Source organism: Falco naumanni, chromosome 4 (genome assembly GCF_017639655.2).
Source record: "Falco naumanni isolate bFalNau1 chromosome 4, bFalNau1.pat, whole genome shotgun sequence".
Taxonomy (NCBI): domain Eukaryota; kingdom Metazoa; phylum Chordata; class Aves; order Falconiformes; family Falconidae; genus Falco; species Falco naumanni.
Window position 1 is genome coordinate 58,451,310 of NC_054057.1, and position 23,772 is coordinate 58,475,081.

Here is a 23,772-nt window from a genome sequence, read left to right on the forward strand (position 1 = left end):
CACAGATACCCAGAAGTCACACTGTGAAATGTGTTTTATTAGAATAAATTGACACTAACATTAGCTGTCAGGAGATGGTTTCTCTTATGCCAGACGTATTGTTTTAATACAGGATTAGCAACATTTAGATGTGTTCATCCATACTAAAATAATTTTGCATAAGAAAGAAAAAAACAAGGGTCTTGCCAGGAGGTACATGATTCCCATAATCTTGGGCTCAATCGCTCAATTCATCCAGTCCAGTCTCTGAGCATGCAGCAAAGTCCAAAATGTAGAAAGCAGGTTATATACAGCTTAGAGAATTATTAATATTTATTTCCCACTTCTTTGCAGTGTTACGTCAATTCTGTGTAAAAGATAAATGCTTCAAATCAGCAATGGACAGGAGGAAGGGAAGTCAAAAAGCAAGTGAAAGATACTAAGAAAGGCTAAAGAAGTGAAATTTTACTTGTTTTGAAACATGAACTCCAGTGCTTTATACCACTGTGCTCTCTACGCCCTGAGTCTGGCACTGCTTGTAAGTAATTGCATGGAAAAAAGCTTTTACTTCTTTGTTTTTCGATATTTGTTCATTTTATTCTTGGAACAGATGGTCAGATACAGTTTTACTTTTTGCATGAGTCTCTCTTTATTTGCTTTGGATTCCAGTTAAACAAGGCAAGACGCTATGAAAAGTGTGAACAGCAGCAGAAGGGGCACACGTTGTAGGATCAATGCATTTCACTGTTTTCTTACTACACGCTCACTAAGGAGAAACAACATAACTGCCAGGACCCCCTTTTTTTTGTGTGTAGGCTTTAGAAGACAGTGATGAAAAAACTGGAGAAGAGCTGTTACATCAGAGCAGCTGAGTTTTGATAGAGGTTTTTTTTTTAATTTCAGATTATGCATTCTTATTAGTTACAGTTTTATCTGCCTTGTTGGTAGCATTGTTATTAAATATGTGAGCAGCTGAGATGCTACAGGTAACAAATGAGTCAAACTAGCTGGGATGCTTATAGCAGAATTAGAAATATCCAAGTGCATTAAAAAGCCTAGAGGTCTCACTGATATTTTCCTTTGGACAAAGATTAGTACATCACAATTCAGGATTGCACAGATGTCAGGAAAGGTCTGTGAAAAGTGAAGCAAACATATTTTCTTTGCTTTTAAGATTAATTACATTTTCAGCATCTTCCATTTGTGATTCTTCTGCTATATCCTTTCCTCTTCCCTTGGAATCTCTTCTCTGAAGGAGCATTTCATGAGAGGTGCTACAGCAGCTGGGATTTTGTGGGTCAAGAGAAATAAAATAGTGTGAAATGACAGAAAAAACTTTTTACTGATGTGAAGCTATGGTTTCCTTTGTATCATCTGTGTGACAAACTCCACTTCCCTGTAGGGGGAGTAGATAAATATGATTGCTCATAAGTAGAATATCAAGATCCAGTTTAAAATATCACTGAAGTTCTCTGTTAGAACGTGTCCCATTTACCCTAAAGAAATAGCATTTTCTTCTATAAAGCTGGATTGGTATTGCACTTTCTAATATAAAGCTGGATTGGTTATAATACAATTGTGCACTGATCAAAGCCAAGTTTATGTGTTAAGTGTATAATAAAAATCTCCTAGTGTCTATTGCATATTTTATTATAATAGAGGATAGGTAAACATTCTTATTTGAGTAGAAACTGGTGGAAGAACAGCTATCTGTTTTCATTGTTGGTAGTAGCTTGATACTGTGCTTTCCCTGGAAGAGTTTAGCTCAGCTTTTAGAGAGGTTTTAAATGCTTAAGAGGCTGACTCTCAGCTTCCATAAACTGAGATTTTTGTTTTCATTTCTTGTGGTACCTACTGTAATGTGAAAACAATTAAAATATGGATCCATTCTGATGTATATGAGAGAAAACAGGAAAAGCATCGTTCAAGCAGCAAATTTTGCATGGTTACAAAACCATGTAAAACCATGCAAAAAGAGAAGTTTACTTTCCTATGTGTGCATTTCACGTCCCTTTTTAGAGAGTCATCTGGAAGAGAGTTTCCTTTTGTTGTTGCTGTTTTATTGTTTTGTCAGATGAACAAGACTTGCAACAGAGGCCCTCCGACAAGGGTAAAGATTTGCTTGATTTCTGGTGGTTGTGTCAACCCACAGTTCCATTTAATACATTATCTGATGGATATGGCAACTGCAAATTCATATTCTATTTGGAACATATCAGGGTTTATTTCATTTGTAGTTTAGCTTTCCTTATCAGCAAGAAGAGTTTTGTATAAAGTTATTCAGGAAGACAAGCTGAAATATTAGCTAAGGTCCTTTCAAAAAGATTTTCTATTTTGCCTCCTGTTGCACAATTCCTATCATTTTTGCCCTTATAAAAAGAATATTGGGGAAATACCTGTTTCTTATTTTAACTACAAATGGGGTGCAAATATAACCACAAGGAGAACACTTTCTAAGCTACATTTGTTCTATAAGTGATAGCCTGACTGGCAGAGCAGGACTTTGCCAGCCAGAGCCCATCCCACCATCACCAGTGAAGGGGCAGGGCAGCCTCAGGGCCATATCAGCAGGTCAGGATTGGGCCTGGTGAGGGGACTCAGGGTCAGACATAGCCCAGGGCCATGGGGACAAGGATGGGCTGAGGCCAGGCTGAGACATCAGCAGGGCCCATGGCTGGGCAGGGCAGGGCAGGGCAGTGGTGGAGCTTGCAGCCACCATCCTACAGCATTGTTAGGCCAGCAACTGAGCTCCTGGGTCCATGGGAAGAGTAGGGGGAGGCCTAGGGCAGGCTGAGCAGGACCACTAAGGCCCGTAAGGGCCCTGACAGTAACTCAGTCCAGACTTAGGTCATTATTCGTTTATTTTGTCTCACAGTAGTGGTAGCACCACAAAGGTGTAGCTGACTTCCACATGTTGAAGTCCTTTTGAGATATCTAGTGCCCAGTGAGTTTGCTGTCCAATTTGCTCTGCCTTAGTGAATTGTTATGGATGTTCTGGGAAGGCAAAGATGTTGGAATATCAAGGCCCACTAACAGGTCCTGTGTTTGCCTATCAGTAACATCAAAGAGTACTTATCACTGAATCAGTTAAAAGACTGATCCAAAATTAATATCTTCAGGTTGGCATGGACTTGGGAAGATGCATTCCGAAATTGTCATCCATCTGTTCTTTTCTCCTTCCACTTCCTTTTTTTTTCAAATTCTGCTATCAGTCACCAAAATTCATCAGGCACATCCCATTTTTTTCTGAAAAGTTTCATGTGCAGATGCAGAATGTTTTCAAGCTGTGTGATTAGAAAGCATCTCCCTAAAAAAGCCTTACTGGGATACTGGTTCCCTCAAAAAATGGCAATCAAAAACTTGAAACTTCTCAGGTTTGACAGGGAATTGAATCTAGGTTTGCTGCACTCCACATGAACATTTTAACTAATAGAGTCTCAAAAATGTGAGCAATTCAACTAGTGATAACACAGTTTTAAAAGGAGATATGTATGTACTGCTCAGCCTTGTGAAACAGTTGTAGCTACTCAGCAAGGTCTACGGAACAGGCACGCCTGCAGATCTCACCTGCTGTACATTAAGTGGTTCTCAGGGAAGTGGTGCTTTACATCTGTCTGTCTTCATGGATGTAAATGACCATGAAAAGTGCTAGAACCTCTGCTTCATGTCTCCTCTACTAATTACCAGAATTCAGAAAAAGAAACAAGCTGAGTTTGGATTCCTGTTCTGCCTCATCTACCCAACACAAGAGGCTGTCTGTCATCCACCATAATAGTAAACATTTTGTTGAAGACCCTAAAGTAAGATGGCAGTTAGCTAGACCTTCTAGTCCATTGAAAGAGGCATTTCTCCTGAGTGCAGCTTAGCTCCTAGGCAATCTGAATGGTCCTCTGGAAGTGGTATGCAAGGAAAAGACAAGAAGCAGTGAGAACAAAATGAAATACAGAAAATTCCATTTAAACACAAGAAACCACTTTTTATTGTGAGGGTAGCCCAACACTGGAAGAATCTGCCCAGAGAGGCTTTGGTGTTCCCATCCTTGCTGAAATCCAAAATCCAACTGGATGCAGCCCTGAGCAAACTACTCTACTTGACCCTGGGTTGAGCAGGGAAGTTGCATTAGATGATCCCCAGAGGTTCCTGCTAGACTCAATCATTCCATGATCTGTGATATGTGAGCTGCAGAGGGAGTTTCTGTAGGGACAATTCTAAGACCAGTGAATTACCAAAGTGGCAAACTAAAATATTTTATGCAGCTTCATTTCTTTAGGATCCCACAAACCAAAAACTCTTGTCTTATTATCAGCTTAGCTACAAGGCAAAATAGCTCTACTATAATGATGTCTGCACAAGCCTGCATAATGTCGGTAGCTGTACTCACTGGCATTCATCTAACCCAGAGCTGAAACCCAAATTCAGAGTAACCATGAATTTAACAGTGAGGGGAATGTGAGTAAATTGAGTCTAAACCATAGCTCATTCCATCCAAAAGTAAATATATAAAATAATTCAACTGATCCATGCACAAAAATGCTAGCTTCTCTGTTATCCTCATAAAAGGAATCTAAGAAGACTAGATCAGATAATGATGCCTCTGTAGATGCAGAGACCAAAGGGAACTGAATCACATTCACAGACATTTATTCTTCTGCTAAAGAATGGCTCATACCTCTTTCCTGTTACTTGATGCTTCCAGAAGTGGGCAGAAGGGAAGAAGGTAGAAAATTATTAAACCAGTAAGTCTACAGATGGTTTCAGGGTAGTTTGGAACCTGATTCTACACCTTGTTTGGGAACAGTATTCAGAGCTGTTTGGAAAGTATAAGGGTCTGCTAGATGTAGCCAAGTGTTCTAGGGGGTTGAATATATCTAGAACACAGCCTAGGAGTGGAATCAATCTTTTTAGTTTATTTTAGCTGAGTTTTTATCATAGCAGAACTTGCACTCAGTGTTTATTCAAGCAGTAACTACTGACTTGAATATAAACTGTAAGAGCACCTCTTAAGGTCAGGTCTTCTGGAAGGAATAGGTAATAACTGACATATGTGGCACTTGATCAGCCTCACCTTTTTATTTGAGATGCGTATGGTAAAGTGTTCTCATGAGTCTGGAGACATAGAAAGAAAAAGAAAAAAAAGATTTCCTGAACTGGTCAATAAGCCAAACAAGCTTTGTTCTTGCCATGAACAATGAGCTAAGAGAGTTTTCACAGGCAAAATCTAGTCATCTTTTTGCCAGGAGACATAATTTAGGACCATGCAAATGGGTACATTTCCTGCCTACTGAGGTTTTTCTGGACACAGTTCACCAAACCAATAGAATGTTGTGAAATAGTTTTTCAGTAAATGGGTTGACTGCTTTTTCTACTGACTAATAAAACTACGTTTTGCAACAGCTGCTGTCCATAATGGGTAGTGAGCTTTTCAGCATAGATTGCTTTCATTGTCCAGGGTGAGCATAAGGGGAGAAGAATGTATGTTGGCATGAGACACCAAGTGAGCAAAGATGTTCAAGACAGATCCCAATTTTCTGTCGTCCTGCCTACCATCGCATATCTTAGTGAAGTGGAGCTGAGGGGCTCCCTAAACCACCTGTTTTTGCTGATCGGGGCTGACATCACTGAGACATCCTACACACCAGATCTCCACCTCCTGGGGCTAAGGCAATGGCTGGCCCCTGCTCCACCCATTCATAGCCATCTTCCTCTCACATATGCCAAACTTCAGTCAGCCTTGAGTACGGGGCCCTCCTTTTCACTGCTGCATTAATCTGATCCATAGCACTGCTGTCGGTCAGTATGGCAGGAAAACCACATCCTCCTAAAAGTGCTGTAAATGGGAAGCAGACTATCTCCTTGAAGCCATACATGTGGATACATGCCATTTTCCACTGCCAAGGTCCAAACCCAAGAAGAGCAAAGGCTGTGCAATTAAACCAGTGTTTTCCAGCAGCCTGAGAGCCTCAAGTCCTTAGTCAATATGCAGTTCAAATGCTCTGCAGACCAACATGAGATACGGACATTAACATGGAGGGGAAACACCAGCTTATTGGAATGGATACGATCTGCCCTCCAAATGAACCGAAAGCCAGCTATTTGTTTTCCAAATTCCCTGAATATTAATCTTCCCTGGGTGGAACACAAGTGATCCATATGCCAGCCACCTGTTCACCATGCAAGTCTCATCCTGAGTTAATTTTCTGTTGTGTGTATCTATGTCTTTATATCTATATTCACACATACAGAGCATACTGGCACCAGTGGCCAGTGTGTAGAGCCAAGATGAGAGTCTGTGATGATAACTGGCCTTCTGGGACTGGGGACAATAGTTGTGGTTGGACAAGGCACATATTGCTTTCTTCATGAAAAATACATGTAGGTATTTCTGCACAGTGACTACATCCACAGAAGTCATGCTGCAGTCTTTGTCCTTCAGTGGCCAAGGTACTCTGGATGCCTTCTAATTCTTTTGCCGCGTCCATGTAAGCATAAGTCTAAATAAGGACTAAAGCAACTAAAAGGTTCCTGCTCTTAAAACACCAGGAGCCATTTTTTTTCCTTTACACCAGCATACCAAACAAACAAATGTTTTGGTGCAGAGTTGTGGGGTTTTTTTCCAAAGAAAGGAGTTTTGCCTCCCACCCTGTGTAACGAAAGGCAGATGGCAGAAGAGAGAGAACAGATTTGTTCCTTTTGGAGCAAAAAGCACATTCAGAAGACAGCTTTGCAGTAATTGTATGTGGTTTCAAAAGATTTCTTTGGAGGTCGGCAGAGGCATCTCTGTGCTGAGGAGCAGGTGGGCTCTGCAGCATGGTCTGCAGTGCTGAGCCCTTCACTGTTAAGAGAATGAGCCTGTCCAAGTGCCCTCCGTCTCCCTGGGCCCAGATTTAGCAGGGACTAAAGTCAGGGTGCAAATGAGTCCTGCACTCAAACCCAGGCCATAGCAAAGAGGTCTTTCATTATGAACATAGCCAGACAAATCTCATAAGCTTTCCAGTACAGAGCTGTAGCTACCAGCTTTGGATAGCTATACTGCCTAATGATTTGTTCTGATGTAAAGTAACGCAGCTCAACTGCCTTTGACAGAGCTCAGCTGAGTTCGCCTGCCGAAAGCATTGCAGTTTCTGCAGAGGCAGTGGCACATTTTGACTCTTAAACCCTAAGATAATGTCCCAGGTTCTTAACACAGGCTTGTTAGTTCCAAAAGCAGGTCTGGACTTAATGGCTCATGAGATCCTACCCGACCCCTTCTTACTAATCAGATGAAACTCCTCCCCCTGCAGGTCTCTGGAAATGTCCACCCGGAATGTGATTTTATGACAGAGCTGAAGAAAAAGGAGGCTGAATGTCTGGATGACCCAGAAAAGCATGGAAATGTAACGCCAGCAGGTATCCATATGTGAGAGATGAAAGGAGTGAGAGAGAAGCAACACCCTACCAGAGTCAAGACACAGCCATGCTGCCGATGTGCATGTTTGAGTGTTTTACTTATTGTCCCAAATCTCTGTTCTCTGGTCGGCTCTTCTTTCATCTACTCCCAGTCCTTTAAGTTCTTATTTTCAACACCATTTTCACATTAAAATATGGATGGTCAATCTATCTGAGTGAATCCTTGTGTCCTTGTCCTATTTCTTCCCCTACTGGATGTTATCATGGCATCATGCTTGCTCTGTGAGGGTGTGTCGACCTTTAAAAATAGGCTAATCTGTTAACCAGTACTGTAATCTGGTCTTTCTTCCAGCATCACTCTCCCTCCTATTCCACAATACATTTTCATTTATTGAATTATGTCTGAAAACCTACCCCAGTCTAACACAGGGGGTCTAACTAAAGCAGATTAAATAGTTCTCTGGAGGTGTTTATTTTTCACTATAGAATAAAAATTGTGGGCAAACTATTTTTATAAGATATGTAAGGGGTGGAGTGGCAAAGTTGAAAAAGGTTTGGCTTTTTTATTTTGCTCAATTATCATTATGCCTAAAAATATATTTCACTTTCTGTCTGAGGTTGCAAGGGAATGTGGGACAAATTACTGTGCTGGCCGGAGGCAGATGCTGGAGAGACTGTTGCCTTACCATGCCCAAATATCCTCTTTCACTTCATGAAGGAGCCAGGTGATGTACTATCCATCAGAGTTGTACTATTGTTGTGTTGCATGCCTGGCAAGCACATTTCTAAAAATGAGGGATGAAGACAGAACATTGCAAGTTCCTGCTCTCTAGTTGGATCAGAGTATTACTGCAAAGATTGCAATAGGATCTAAGGGATCCTAGCAGTTCTTCTCATATTTTAAGCAATAATCATAACTGGATATGATCCTGTAGCCTGTGATGAGGTCCTGATCCAAAGAACACTGAAATCAATAGTGATTTCTATTGGTTTTCATAGGCTTTGGGATCAGCTTGTGCATTAGTTTTCTAAAGAACTCATGTGGTGCTTTCTATGTCAGAACTTAAGCATGGGGCTTGATGAGATATATGTTCTGATGAGCTTGGGATGAAAAAAAAGGCAAAGGAATGAATAAGGTGATCGTTCTTTAAGACCAGGGTTGGAGATACAAAACAGAATTTTGTCATGGAATTAGCATATGTGTTGGGTCAAATGCAAGACTGTGCAAACTAATGTCTTTGTGCTGCTTACTTGCTGCGTGAGTATAGCTAGGAACGAACTGCAAGCCCATAAGGAGGAAACGATCTTCCAGGAAAGACCTAGATTTGGCAGTTCCACAAGAAAAAAAGAAATTGCAAAGCCCAACCTCTACCTCCCCCAACACATGCTAGTTATAAATGAGGGATAAGGAAAATCCCTTTCATCTGTGCAGATTCATTTCCTGCCCTGGGACTCTCTTACTTATCATTCATCTGACTCATAAATCTTTTTTTATGGAAACATGCTATCCTCATAGAACAAACTGCTTATTCCAGCCTCTGATCTGCAAAGAGTGAGCCCCAAGGAAGGTGGGAGTGAGAAGGGAGTAGAACAGTGAGTGTTGAACAAGGCAGATGTCTGATGGAGCAGTGCTTCCCAGTCTTAAATGGAATTCCATCCCTGGAAGTGTCCAAGGCCAGGCTCGATGGGGCTTTGAGGAACTTGGTCTAGTGGAAGGTGTCCCTGGGAGGGTTGGAACTAGATGAGCTTTAAGGTCCTTTCCAACCCAAACCATTCTGTGATTCTGTGACTTCCTCATCTCTGGTATGATTTCTTCCTTATTCCTTCCCACCTCTCCCACCGTCACCTCAGTTCTCTCACTTCTTCCCATTGTTTGTCTCCAGATAATGTAAAAAGTTTTGTATCCGACTACCTGAATGTACACATCCAAAATGTCCTCTCAGCTCTGTGAGATGCTAATGGAGATGATCCTCTCCTCCTGGTATAACCTTTGTACCAGCAAAAGGTGTTCTGGTTTTTATTTTCCGTGTTATGTGGCTCTTCATTAGAAAAAAAATAAGTGCTTCTCTTTCAGCTGGGATAGTAAAAAGGAACTGCACAAGGAAAGGCTGGTCTGACCCATTCCCTCCCTACCATATTGCTTGTCCAGTAGAAGATGAGATTCCACTTGAAGAAGTAAGTTTAATTAAACAAATATGTGAGCGGCATGCTGACGTTATAGGATTCCTTTCTATTTCTGAAGACCACTGCAGAGGGCCACTCAGCTGAAGCTGAAATTTCTTACCAAGTAGGGAATACAATTCACTTTTATTCTAGTCACTTATTTTAAAGAATTAGTAAGTATGTTTTATTATTCAGGTGTAAAAGTGTAATAAAAATAGTCAGCTGCAAATTACATACAATCATACAGTTCTGTTGAACTAGCTCACAATATAACAGATATATATCACAATTTGTTCACAAAATATGACTTAAGACATTTCAATAATATCAGTCAGAGAGATAGTTTTGTGACATCACAGCATCAGTACAGCAAATGTGCTGTTATAACACCGCTATTCCAAACTCAGCAATTTCTAAGGACAGGAGGGGTTTCTGGTTTCTTATCCTGCCTAGCACAAAATATCTAGTTCAACAAGGAACAAAAAAAGTTTCAAAATCTACATCTCTGTAATGCAGATCAGAATTTTATGTATACCTTCAGCTAGATTTGCACAGTTGGTGATATTTAGAGATTATATGTACAGGGAAAATAGAGTGCTTTATCTCTAACTGATAAGGATAGAAATTGTATAGATGTGCTTCTTATAACTCCTTGTCCAGAGAAAAGAAGCAAGCCAAAATTCTATATAATATTTTAATGAAAAATACTACAATCCTGAAGATTATTATGGTTACATAAAATCTCTTTTGTGACCAGGTTTTTCTGTCCTTTTAGCTACTGCAAACAAAATGAGGAGTAACTCAGTGGAAAGACTCTGAAGAAATCCCCACTAAGTTTAAACTGATATAAAGGAGGTAGAAATCACTTTAAGTGATTAAAAATGAATTGTCTAGTCTAAGTCTAGATCTCTACCCTTCCTCTGTACAGGCTAACACTGCACTTTTGTCTTTATTTGTACAAGTCAGGTGAATACTATCCTTTTTTGTTCACTATAGAGAGAATGAAAATAACATTTATACCCTAGTTGATTAAGTCCATTCAACTTGCTGGAAAGAATTTAGTATGTTTCATCATGGGGAGGTTTCTTTTGTCTTCCCATTACTTTTTTAGCTGACTACTCTCACGCTGTTTAACTCAAACTTCCTTTACAACCTCTAAGCCACAGTACCTGCTGCTCTGTATAAATAAACAATTACACTGAAATGGAACTCTTTCTTTCCTTCTTTCATTGTTTCCTTACATTCCTGTTATAAAAACAATCTTAAATGAGTCTATGGATTCTTTTAGTAGTAACCCACATTCTACCTCAAGGTAAACTCCTCAGTTGTAGGTTTGTCCACTGAAGGATTTGATTATTTTCTGTGGTTTTCATCTCTGATTTGTAGTGGAGGTTGCCAGCTACTGTCAGCCTGGCATGGCTTCGATAGGTTTCTTACGGAGTGGTGCCTTCCAGACTTAGGGTCTAGCTTTGGAGCTCTGAGGGACTTTTATGAGCTCCTGCTGGAATTGTCTATAGTCAGGTACGTGGGTAATCGGCGCAATTCACATTCATCCACCAGACAGGAAAGGCCACTCTCCATGGTTTTCATGTCATTTAACTTTGTCAGTCTCAAAAAATGATTGTGTAAGTCTAAGTTACTCATTACACAGTGGAGCTATATTAGTGCTTTGGTCAGGATCAGGTGTGAGCCTTGCAAGGAAATCTCTTGGTTATGCCCACTTACTGCATTTACACTGAGAGGTGCTCCCAGAAGGCATAATCTGGCTTCCTAGGGATGAAACTAACCTGCAAGGCAAATGCCAGGTGCACCTAGTGTGCTCTGACCATTAATAAAAGTTCAGCCCATGGGACTAGACTATGACTAGTCAGAAATGCACCCAGCATGGGTGTAGGGTCCTCAACACCAAAGGTTTTGCTCCACCCAATCAGCCCTATCAACCCGCACTTGTTAAGGCAGGTGTAGCGATAGATTCGTTTTTTTGCTGGCAGAAAGTGATATGGTCTCATCTAACAATGAGTTGAATTGTCTTCTGGGGGTGCTTGTTTCCCCTCATTAACTAGAAAAGAAACAGAATAAGAAGAAACAGGACTGTGTTAACAATTAAACAGTACAGTCCTGTGGCCATGTGCTGACACTGCTCCTTTTACTATAGACTTGGCTGCTCATACCTCAGCAGCGAATTTTTAAGCACCTAAAATAAATTAAATAAATCCTACTCAGTGTCAGCTTTATATTGCCTTAAGTTATACATAAGAATAAAAAAAAAAAAGTATCTTTCCTTCCCCACAGTGAACTGTAGCAGCACAATGTATAGCTGCATAGATTTTAGGATATAGAAACATTGAAATGGAACCCAAGAGACAGACCACGTTATATTGAAGGGAAAGATTTGCAGCCTAGAGCTTATTCATTCTGTTTTCTGCTTCAATGTGTGATAGTTGAAGTCAGCTTACCCTTACTCAGAGATCATATCTGATAGAGGTGCCATTTAGATTGAAATGGTTTTGATTGACATTCTGACTGAGTAACAATTAAGTTTAGCAGCAAGAAAAAAAGGGGAATAAAAAGCAACCCCAGAAAAAAACCCAATCCTGCAACACAATAAAAATGGAAAGGAAGAATGGATGGCAAAACTGTAAGGGAGCAGAGCAAAGGAAAGTGGAGAAACATAAGGAAGGGCTGACAGAATTCTGTATTTATCATGCAGCTAGCTGCCAGCAGGATTGCCCTGCTGCTGCTGCAGAGAAAAAATGGTATAAAATACAGTGCTTATTAAAATGATAAGAGTTTTTAAAATGCTTTCGTGGAAGACTGGCTTGGTTCTTTATGGTTTCATGAATGCACTTGAAACCATCCTGATCAATACGTTTCTTTATCAGGCTGGTCTGTATCCATGTAGCTATGGAATAGGTCTTCGCAAAAGAAACATAGTGAGTGATTTCAGTTGACTTTTGCTGTGGGATTAAAAGGGGAAAAAAAGGCAGGCAAGGATGTGAACAGATTGGAAGCACCAAACAAAGCAAAGCTTCCAGAATCAGTAAAACAGCTGTCATTTGGCTGCAAATTATGTGACAAATAATTCTATTCTTTTATAGAAATCCTATTTTTCTACTATAAAGATCATCTACACTGTAGGATACAGTGTATCAATCACCTCACTCATTATTGCTGTGACAGTTCTTATTGCATTCAGGTATGTAAAGTTATTGTCTAACCTTAATTTTTTCAACAGTTTTTAGTATCTTAGACTGTATATGACAACATTAGAGATCACAAAGTAATATAGATAGAAATCCAGAAGAATAAAATTTCCAGCCATATGGGTTTAATAATATTAAACTGAGGCTAGAAATGAAAAGTAATCAGAGCAAGGCAGGCATAAGAAGAATCAGAACTGGGAAACAAATCCTGGCTGTCTATTGGCAACACTCAGCAACTCACTTTGATCCTAAATAACCAATAGATATATTTGCTTCTTTTAGCTGGAATGAAGATAATTTCTGATAAACGATGTGTGCTTGCCTTTCATGGGTTCACTGAATTTTATATTAATAAGAAGAATATACACAAAGAACTTGATTCTGAATCAATGTTCCTATGGCACTTTATATTTTACTATTGAAAAATTTACGACTAAAACATGTTTTGAAAGTTAGGCTCTGAATTTGGCTACACTTGGTAAGATTTCTTTCCTACTGAACTATGCAGCTATTAGGCATTTTCAGGTATAATTTAGAGTATCCAGAGTAAACCTGATTGTTTATTTTCTAATTTACTGTATATTTGATGTTTGCTACCACGTAAAATTTATTTTATTAATCTTTGTTTATTTCTTGTATTTCTGCAAGACAAAAAGAATAGAGTTTTATTGTTATGCTGTGAGAATTGAGTTTCCCTGTGGAAAGTTTCTTGACCTCTCTTGGTTCCTACATCACGTCTGGAAATGAAGAGATATGTTTATTGACATCCACTCTGACCTCAGGAAAACAAACCAGCCCAAATAAAGGGAAAGAAAGAAACAATGGACGTAAAGAGACTTAGCAATAGGGAGGAAAAAGTTGTAGTTAACAATGGGGTTGGCATTTGAGTTCAGGAATAAAATTCTGCACACCCTAAGTGAGCTTTAAGATTAGGTGACCCTGAGATTACTGGATCTGGATGGAATTCAGCTTTTAATGCAACTCTTTGTTTTATAGCTAAAATCTTCAGCTCCAATGACAACATAAAATTGAAGCTGTATAACTTTTCCAAAACCCTGTATTTAATAATGGTCAAAAATTAATGTGAATTAACTGAGAATTTAAAGTAGATGTACCAAATTGTTTTGAAGCTCTTATCTGCATTCATTTAATTCTTAAAAATAACTTTGGTAAACTAAGGAAGAGTTCTTTTGCTCTGTATAAGGCTGTCCACACAGGGGTTTAATGCAATTTAACTCACCAATGGCATATGGTATAGAAAATATTGCTAAGCAAACATTACCCTGATCATTAACAAAAATGTCCGGTTAGTCCAGGATATCTCGGCATGCTTGTTCTTAGGAGTAGTTTAGCCATAGCCAGGACTGTTTCAGTAGAGTTCACTCCTCAAACACAGGTTTCTCTTCACCTAAAAATAATGCCAGCTGCCAAAATCCTGGCGTAGGTATACCGAACACAAACTAGAACTGAGATTCCAGAAATCTGGCAGACCAGAAACATCATCAGGGCACCACCTAACAAGGCAGGAGGCTAAGATGTAGTCTGTGGGTGGATTGCCTTGTATGAGGAAGGCTTCTGTCTCTGCCTCTCTGCAGAGAGAGCTCGCTGAACGAAAGCGTTCTTTCTATATGCACCTTCAAGTACCTCAGATGAAACAAGGGCTTATTGCATATTTTAACTACTGCCAGTGCAAGTCAGTTAACTACCTCAGAAGGACCTCTCTTCTTTTCTTCCAGGAGGCTTCGCTGCCCCAGAAATTATATCCACATACAGCTCTTTTTTACTTTTATCTTAAAAGCTATTGCCGTTTTCGTTAAGGATGCTGTCCTTTTCCAAGAGGAAGACATTGATCATTGCACCTTCTCTACAGTAAGCACACAAAAAGCAGGATACTGTGGTACTCGATGTTTTGCGTACCATCTACATATCGTTTCATATTTTGTGGCTTTTTTTTACTCCTTTCTTTATTTCCCTTCTAACCTGGTAATAAAAAATTTATATATTCTTTTATTCAGTATGTTTTACCTCCTTAAGCGTGTACTTCATGCACTTCTACTTTCTGATTGCAGCAGTTTGTGATCCTGTAGTACTCTAAATCAGATATAGACTTTGCCATAGAAGAAAAGTGTTATCATTATACTGTTACACTTCTGTAATCTGAAGCCTAAAATTGAAGATCTCTGACTACCTTATAACACAAGTTTTAAAAGATGTTTCTTCTGGAAATGTTGGATTTCATGCTTTGACTGGAAGCTCTGCATTGTAAACCACGAGACACACGAGGTACTAGGCAATCGGCATTGATCCAGCCACAAATATTGGCATCATGGCAGTGGTTTTCAAACAGAGATTTATGGGATGGTTATTCTGCATTGCTTGTAGCTACACAAGAGTTTAGAACTGAGCATAAGTAGGAAAGTGGGTCCTTGATCATTTGCCTAAGGGCTATAGAGCACTTGATTCTACTTATATAAAGTACACTGAAGGCAATGCATTTGTGGGAGAAATCACACACTTGAGAGACCAGGCTCTATTTCTAACATAGAGATATAAAGCAAAATACAGCGAAGATTCCAAGGTATCGTGGTGGAAGCCTTACTATTCAGAAAGCCATTTTACAATTGAAGCTCCCCTTTCAAACATGCGTGTAATTGTGAGATCTTGTTCTTTGTATATCTTAGCCACAATTACAGATGCCTACTACATCTGGAAATCAAACACATGTATCCACAAGTAATGGCTAAACTATGACTTTCTTGTTCCCTAGACGGAATGCAAGATCTCAGTTGTTTTCTGTCACTACTTCATGATGACCAATTTCATGTGGCTGCTAGTAGAGGCTCTTTACCTAAACTGTCTACTACTCTCATCCCTTTCTCATGGAAGAAGATATTTTTGGTGGCTTGTTCTCTTTGGCTGGGGTAAGTAAGGTTCTTACATGAAATTAATAAAAGGGAAGATGTTAAACAAGGCTTTATCCATCCCATTAAAAATACTGGATGTGGAATCTAATCTGCTTAACTGAAGAGCCTAACTTGAGCATTACTTTGATTTTAGTTTTACATGCATACTAGTGAGGAGCAATGAAGTTTTTTTAAAAGTCCAGCATTAAAGTCACTATGAAATAAATAGAAAATTAGGTAAATTTGCCAACCCACAGAGAGAGATCCAGATCCAGTCCACTTAACCCTCTTTTTCCCATTGAAAACACAGATACTTTTAAGGAGTTACCACAAACGCCAAAGTTAGATGCACCTTGCTCCTGTTTGTGCAGAGTATGAGAATGGGTCCATCTGGAGTGAAGCAGACATTTCTGTAGCCCTGATATTGCTATTGCCCATGTTTTACATGGGGCAATTGTATGAATAAAGGACCTCTGCCTGCTACATAACGGTGCAAGCATGAGGCAGCAACATTCCCACACCTTTTGGTGGTAGTCTGCAATAAATGTAATTGTTCAGACCTTTGTGGTGACTTAGAAATCAGAAACTAAGTGACTACCCCCATAAAGTGGCTGTGTAAAGGGAAAACCGGAGGACTCCTGTACGGCAGGTGAATGCACATGCCCAGGGGAAGTTTTGGCATTCCATGCATGTTGTCACCCAAGGTTAAGGTAGCCCTGAAAATTAAGTAAACTGAATTACTTTTGGTGTTTTAGGGAGACTTCAGGTGCCTTTTTAGGAAGGTTTAAGGTAGACTGCATCACGTTCTGTGTTTTTAGATTGCTAATATTACCATTATTTTAAGATTTGGTAAATGTTATTCCCTAATATTTTGTCATGCAAAAAGCACCCTTAGTACTTTACACCTGGGTTTAATGTACTATTTGCATGCAGGTGCTAGCTTCAGGTGAGATCACACAGCGGAATTGTGGTCATGTTAGTAAGGGGCTGCAGGTTCAGACCTCTGTGGCAGAACTATATCATGTGCCAAGTAGCTTCTGTGTCGCTTTGTTTCTTCACAGCAGTGAACGATCACCAAACAGTCAATGCTGTAACTTGTTGCGTTCTATCATGGGTATTAGGGGAGTTCTTTTAGGTTTATGCTGTGAGTTTGAAATGATTCCTGTTCTGTGAACAAGCCATGAAAGGTAATTCCACTTCTGAAAATGAGTGATATATATTATCACAGCAGAGTTTCAGTGGGCAAGATTTGGATTAATTGATGAATCTTGACAACCACAGTTTTTGTTTAAATGTCTGACAGGTTTCCCAACAGTTTTCACCCTTGTATGGATATTAGCAAAATTCTACTTTGAAGACACAGCGTAAGTCATTGTTTCCTGCATTATTTTATATTCTTGGGATATATTTTTCATTGATTGTGGTGATTACATACACATCTTTTTCTAAACTACTGTTATTTCCTCAGATGCTGGGATATTAATCAAGGCTCTCCTTACTGGTGGCTAATCAAAGGACCTATTATAATTTCTGTTGGGGTAGGTACTTCTGAGTTTGCCGACACTAATTAGAAGAAAAAAGGCTTTTAAATTAAAATCTGGTTTGCTGAATTGCTCTTTGAAGTAAGGAAAAGGAATGGTATAATTTCTACTGTAAACTTGCTTATGTCCAATCTAAACTAAGAAGAGGTAGAAAACTGCCACCTCACCAAAAGCAAACATCCTTCAAACAACTTAAAAATTTCATAGAATTGTCAGTTTGGTTGAAATTAATAGCAAGTAAGTAGCTAAACCATCCTTATAATATTTAAAAACAAGGTTTTAGCCTAAGAGTCCAGAATCACCCAGAAATTTTAATAAAAACTTTCAAGGGCAATAGGTTTTTGTTTGTAGGTGATAACAATGATAATGGCTTTTGAACCTGACATTTATTGAATAAACTGATGGGCCTTAAATGGTTATCATGGATGATTACTCCCACATGCCATTAAACCCAAGCAGCATTTGAGAAAGTGGATGAACTTAAGGGCACCTAGTAAAAGCTTCATTTGATTGGAGGACAAATGCATACAAATAAGGCATATATATGAAAACAGTGTGAATGAATAATCTCAGTTCTGCTCATAGTTCATTGTATTTCAATACAATATCACATTTCCTTTTACCTCCATTATTTTCCCCCTTACTAGTCTAGTGCTCACCTATCATCTACTTCTGAAGTTAAGAGATTTAAGGGGTGATGTGAAAAATCAGTGATGATTTTTCTGCTGGAATGTACTTAAGGCATCACTGATGGATAAAATGAGATTGGAGTTTCTGGTAAAATATGGATATTCTTAGGCAATATTAAGCATTCAGCTTCACCTAAAGAAGAGCTGGTGTGTAGAGACACATAAAAATGCACTGGGAGAAACCCTCTGATTGTGGAAAACCGAGCAGCTTCACAGGCTTTGGAAAAGCTGTGCCAAATTGCAACTGTAGAAAATTTGATTTGCAAGTTGGGGTGGACCCTAGCTAGCTTTGGAGCTGAGCTAATGCTCCTCAGTTCTCTCCAGAGTAAACAAAGAGAAATAACGCATTTTTGATTTATGGTTCATTTGACTTAAAATAGATGTCTACCTTTGGAGGAGATGACTCATGCCCAACTCCACCTGAGGCTCTACTGACTCTACTGGCTGGCTCCCCATTGACTACAAAGGGAGAACAGCTCAGATGAAAGCATCTCATTGTAGATACCTATATTTAGTCAGATTAATTCTACTAATATCTAAAGATATTATCCAGAACTTAATGCAATAGCCATCTTAAAAGAGATTAAAAATTATATGAACTACAAAAAATAAAAAGAATTACACAATCTATTGATATAAATAGTTTGCTTTACAAATTCAAATTCTCAAGTTTTCATCTTCAGCTATTTCTTTAAGGAGTGCGATCTGTTTAGATGCTTGAATGCTGCCAACAGAAAATACATCAATAATTTTACAATTGTCTCATTGAAACTGCACAAATGACATAATAAATGAATTTAAAACCCAGATTTTTCATTGCAAAGTTCTACATTAGAACATAACCTTTTATTTTTTTCCACCCCCTCGAATATTGTGAACAGGTCAATTTTGTCCTATTTATCAACATCATCAGAATTTTGCTGAAAAAACTAGACCCTAGACAAATCAACTTCAATAACTCTTCTCAATACAGGTAGTGTATGACATAATAATAATAACTTATTTAAAAAAAAATAATAAAATCTTATATCATCTTTTCTAAACAGAGAAGCACTTGTCTGGTTTCAGAGGCAGGCTTGGTTTGACTGGCATTAAGTTTTAGAAATCCCCAACCTTATCCCATTCTCAAGGAAACTAGTCAAAGGAGGAGATTCAATTCAGCTAATCTTGGCCATCTAAACTTGAGGTGTTCAGATCAGTTCAGATGTCTACCGTGCAATTACAGTCAGTGGGGAGACTAGGAAACAATTCATTGAATCCACATTGAATCTCTGATTTAGGGCAGAATAAATTACCCTCTATAGATGACTTTTCTTGTACATGGACAGTGAAGTGAACCTGAATATTACTTTCTTTGTAGCTAGTTACAAAAAAATGTCAAATTTTCAATGGCTCTGATGGGACAAAATATGTTCTACTCCTTTCTGTTTTCCTGAATTGTAATCTCATTCAGAAAGACAGAACAACGAAAGACCACAGAAAAGCTATGAATATGGTGTTGCCAATAAAGCAATAAGCATCAGAAATCTACTTACAGCTAGTATCTCATTACGCTTTCTGACAGCACCGTAGTCCCAAGAGACGTGACCTTTACATGTAGATGTTTAAATCCTTTTTTTTAACTTCTGTTCGTTACTGTGGCATACTGCATGCATTAGTCTTTACTCAGGGAACTATTACCTTACTTCTCATGTCCTGTGCTAGACGTCTCTCAAGGTCAACTCTACTTCTAATTCCGTTATTTGGAACCCATTATATTGTCTTCAACTTTCTCCCGGAATATACCAGCTTGGATGTTCGGCTTTACTTGGAGCTCTGCATTGGATCTTTTCAGGTAAAATGACCACGGAGGTTTCAGGTCCTTCTTTTCTAATTTAGTGTCCATGTGGCAACTAGTATTGTACAAAACATGACTGGATCCTGAAGCCAGTGTCTCTTTACAGAGTCCATGGTTCTTTGCTGAGTTACAGTATCTGAAGATGTGACCTACATCCTACTTGGCAGTAGGCTAGAGTGTACATTTGCAGATTCTGCAAATACAAGACTAGTAAAAACCAGTAGTACTACCACTAGTCTTCCAGATGCATGTGTAAATTGGATGGTGGGTCAAAGTCATGGAAAACCTTCTTTGCGACAAGTGGTAATCCACATACCTTCCCTGACCTCACTAAGAAGACCAAGCTGATTTGGGCTGATGTTTTTACATCAAATTGCATAATATTTTTTTTAATTATTTATTATTTACATCAAATTACATAATAATAATACACATTTACATAAATTATCCAGGGGCAATAGAAGCTGTAGTTCCAACCCCTTTGTTAATCCTTTGGCAAAGAATAAATTGATTAGTAAACATATAAACATCGAATAGTGCCTGGTGCTCGTCAGCCCCATACAAACTACTGCCCTGAGGAACGTTACATCAGTTTCCCTCCTGGGTAAGCAAAATGTTTGGTGTACTTTGGATGCCCCCAGCTGCTCTGAATTGGCACACAGGGAGGGCATGGACAGCTTGAGGAGCTTGGTGCCAACTAGAATGCTCTTACATACCCTCCAGCTGAGTTATGAGCAAGACAGCACCCAGCTACCCTTTGCTTTCCTCCCTTTCCCTGCACTGCACCTCAGAGTCTACAGGAAGCAGCTGTGGACAATCCCACCAAACTTCACGAGGGAGCTTATCTCACTTCAAATGGTTGTGTGGCATCATTTGTCAGGGAGCATCACCAAAAATCCAGCGGGTTTGCTGGTCAGTCCTCTTAAGGATTTAATCCATTGTGTCAGTCCTGTCCAATAAACCTTGCACATCTTAGTCCTGACCTGCTGCACTTGGACCTGGCCTTCATTTAGTTAATCAACAATGTGAGGAATAAGTTAACTAAACAAAAGGGTGAGGTGTTTAGCTGGTGTCTGATCATATGGGTCCATTGACCTCCTAGGATTTTCCTAGCTTTATCTCAGTTCAGAACCTTAACAAAAGTATTCAGTAGGCCAAAACCTGATCTCATCTGATAGAGTGCAAAGATACAGAAATTGACTGGAAAGCTCTGTGAGCTCTGTACGTGGATCTCCTCACAAAGTCTGTCTTTCCTCAGTGATTTACACTGTGTAAAGAATTAGCTCACTGTCTGGCTACAGAATGGACCATATCTTTGTAAGCATCACGCAGGAGAAATTCAATTGCCATATAATCTATTCTTGTGAATTCATATTGCATTCCTGACTTTGGTGAAATGCCAACAACTAGTTGATTATCTGGCTGATCAGCTTCGTAGAAGATAGGTAATTTTTTTCCAATTTATAACAATCCTGCAATCTATAATGATATTAATTCACATACACAGTACCATCATGAAGTCAGATAGTGCAAATGGCTTTTTCAAACTGTGCTAACACTCCACACATACTTTTTTTTTTTTTTGGTCTTTTTCAGGGGTTCCTTGTAGCAGTTCTTTACTGTTTCCTGAACCAAGAGGTAAGGAAACTATATCCTTTACAATATTGCTTCCACTGGCAGATATACAGTGTTAATAATAAGTTTCACACAAACAGATAATCAAATCTTTTCGTTTCTTAGGATTGTCTGTTAATATGGGAATCAACGAAGATTAATGTAATTTCAATTATCTTAATGGGAATGAAGCCATCTAGTGGAGAAATGAACTTTTACTACTTTGCTATTCCATCTAGCATTTTTTATCCTTTGTGCACATTTTTGTACTCTAGTGGGACTTGAAAAACCCATGCTAGGTCCAGACAGTGATGCAAAGACATCTTCATTTACTAAAAGTCTATGATTAAATTAGAAATAATTTAAATGTATGCTGATTTCTCAATAGTGAAATATTATTTTGTAATATTTTCAATATGCTCATGAAGCTTCCCAGTATTTCTTCATGTTGATAAATTTGTTTTTCCATTTGAGACATATAAGTAAGGATTTTGATAGGACAGGAATCATTCCATTTAGCTTAGTATCCAGGTCCATTTATATAGTCTAGAGTTTGTGATAAGAATGCATCTTAAATGACTTATATAGGAATCAATATTTTATACTCCGCATTTTAGAATGGGTTGAAACCCTGGAATTTCCCTCTCTTTTCTGACTGCAGGGCAGCTGGGACAGCTGTTTTAGAGTATGACTGGGATTCAGTTTCAGAGTACACTAAGAGTCTGCTGGTTTCTAGCTGCAGCTCCTAAAAAGGGAGAGCCCTGATTCTTATGTACCACCCTCCAGGGCATCCCCCAGAGTGTCAAAGATGTGTTTAGGAGGTGAACCCTGCCCCTAATCATCACGGTCAGTGAAATATTCAAATTATGAAGTACAGTTGTCTGTGTTAGAGATAGCTGACCCACTCTAGACTCCCTGGGCTGTACTGACTAAATATCCATTTTCCAAGTTTAAATCCTAGGGCTGAATAGACTTTCAAACAGTATTTCATTTTCTACTTGTGCCACGGTCCACATTGACTTAATTTATCAGAAATTTCTGAAATATTAAATAAATATCTTCAAATATATTAACATTTCATAGCCTTTTGGTTGAGTTTATGGCTATGAACTGTTGATTGCTCTAATGATGCTTGTGATCAGTTAACACTCCTATTCACTAGTCTAAATTTTCTGATGGTAGACCATAGTTTTACATTCAGCTTGACACACAGCATTTCAATATAGAAATTTCCTTCCTGTTAAATATCTGGAAAGGCACATTTCTAATAAGAATCAGATGTGGCTGGTTTGGACCCACTGTGTGTTTCTGTGAACATGCCAATGCATGGTACACACAGTTGTCAACCACAGAAAGTAAATGTCTTCTGAATGCTGATGGCTTTCCCCTCATCATCTTAAAGAGAAGAGCAGTATTATTTCTCAGCCACAAACTGGTGAATGATGATCAAGATTATTTTGCTGCACATTACAATTTTGTAGAATCAGATGGAAACAAGACAACATGCTTTAGCAACTGAGGAAGAGCAAGCAATGTGAAGCAAATGTGTTGAATTGTGTAGGCAACATCAGCGAGACCATTACTGGAATAAATTTTCAAAGGGATATTAAAAAAAAAAAAGAAAAAAGGAGAAGATAAAAAAAAAAAGCTGAGAAAATGTTCTAATGGTGGAGAAAATATTTTACAGTGTTATAGTTAGAGACCTCAAGCTCTTTCATTTCTCAGAAGATAATATATATCAAGATGTAACTACTTTGAAGGGACAAAATTACTTAGTGTTGATAGACTTTTCAGTTCAGAAAAGGAAGGTGGACTGAGGACCATCAGGTAGAAATTGAAATCAGGTAAGTTAAAAATGAAGTGTGACTATTTCATTAATTAACTGTGTGACAGCTCTAATAATAAATTTTGATTGTTGGGCCCATAGGAACACAGGACTGGGTGGACTCACAGAAAGAATGTCCTTACTTCTTGAAAGAAATAGTGGGGTTCCTTTACGCTTTTCAACATGGCAGGCCAGCTCTGAGCTAGCCACACTGGATGTTTCCATCAGTGCAAAGGGATGGGCATGCTGAGGCAGGGCAGATGAAACATTCTCTGGAGGATCTTACTTTTCTCTATCAGCTAGAAAGGGAGCCCAGAGGAACTAACTTGGACTGAGATGTCTAAATTTTACCCTTCTCTAGCCACTATTTCTGTCTTTCCTCTTTCTCATCACTCTACTCCCAAGCAGTATTTCACCATAAATTAGCATTCTCCTTTCCTTTCGAGGTGCAAACGGAAATTGGCCGAAGGTGGCATGGTAAGAAATATGGACTTATGCCAGTGTGGAGAAGGACAAGATGGACTGTGCCATCTAGTTCTGGTGTAAAAATGACCACATCTGTGTGCTAAAGATGACCTCAGGATCTAGAGTAGTAACCTATAAAAGCCCGATTAGGAAAAAAAACCAAAAAA

General features: G+C 38.9%; 1 protein-coding gene across 1 annotated transcript; it reads left to right on the forward strand.

The window, feature by feature from the left end:
• The first annotated feature begins 460 nt into the window (after positions 1 to 460).
• GHRHR (growth hormone releasing hormone receptor) lies at positions 461 to 23,566 on the forward strand. The gene is made up of 13 exons (XM_040592609.1): positions 461 to 517; positions 7,260 to 7,365; positions 7,983 to 8,090; positions 9,440 to 9,540; positions 12,627 to 12,724; positions 14,468 to 14,600; positions 15,499 to 15,652; positions 16,938 to 16,998; positions 17,103 to 17,172; positions 18,746 to 18,837; positions 19,569 to 19,698; positions 21,298 to 21,340; positions 23,535 to 23,566. The coding sequence occupies exons 1-13, from the start codon at positions 461 to 463 to the stop codon at positions 23,564 to 23,566; spliced, it is 1,185 nt and encodes a 394-aa protein (XP_040448543.1).
• The last annotated feature ends 206 nt before the right edge of the window (positions 23,567 to 23,772 follow it).

What these genes read in the sequence shown, in the direction of transcription:
- GHRHR (XM_040592609.1), top strand. Translation starts at nt 461, where the DNA reads ATGAACTCCAGTGCTTTATACCACTGTGCTCTCTACGCCCTGAGTCTG. An exon ending in ATGAGATTCCACTTGAAGAA is followed by an intron (nt 9,541 to 12,626) that starts GTAAGTTTAATT and finishes ATTCTTTTATAG; the next exon opens with AAATCCTATTTTTCTACTAT. An exon ending in CTGTTTCCTGAACCAAGAGG is followed by an intron (nt 21,341 to 23,534) that starts TAAGGAAACTAT and finishes TTTCTCATCACT; the next exon opens with CTACTCCCAAGCAGTATTTC.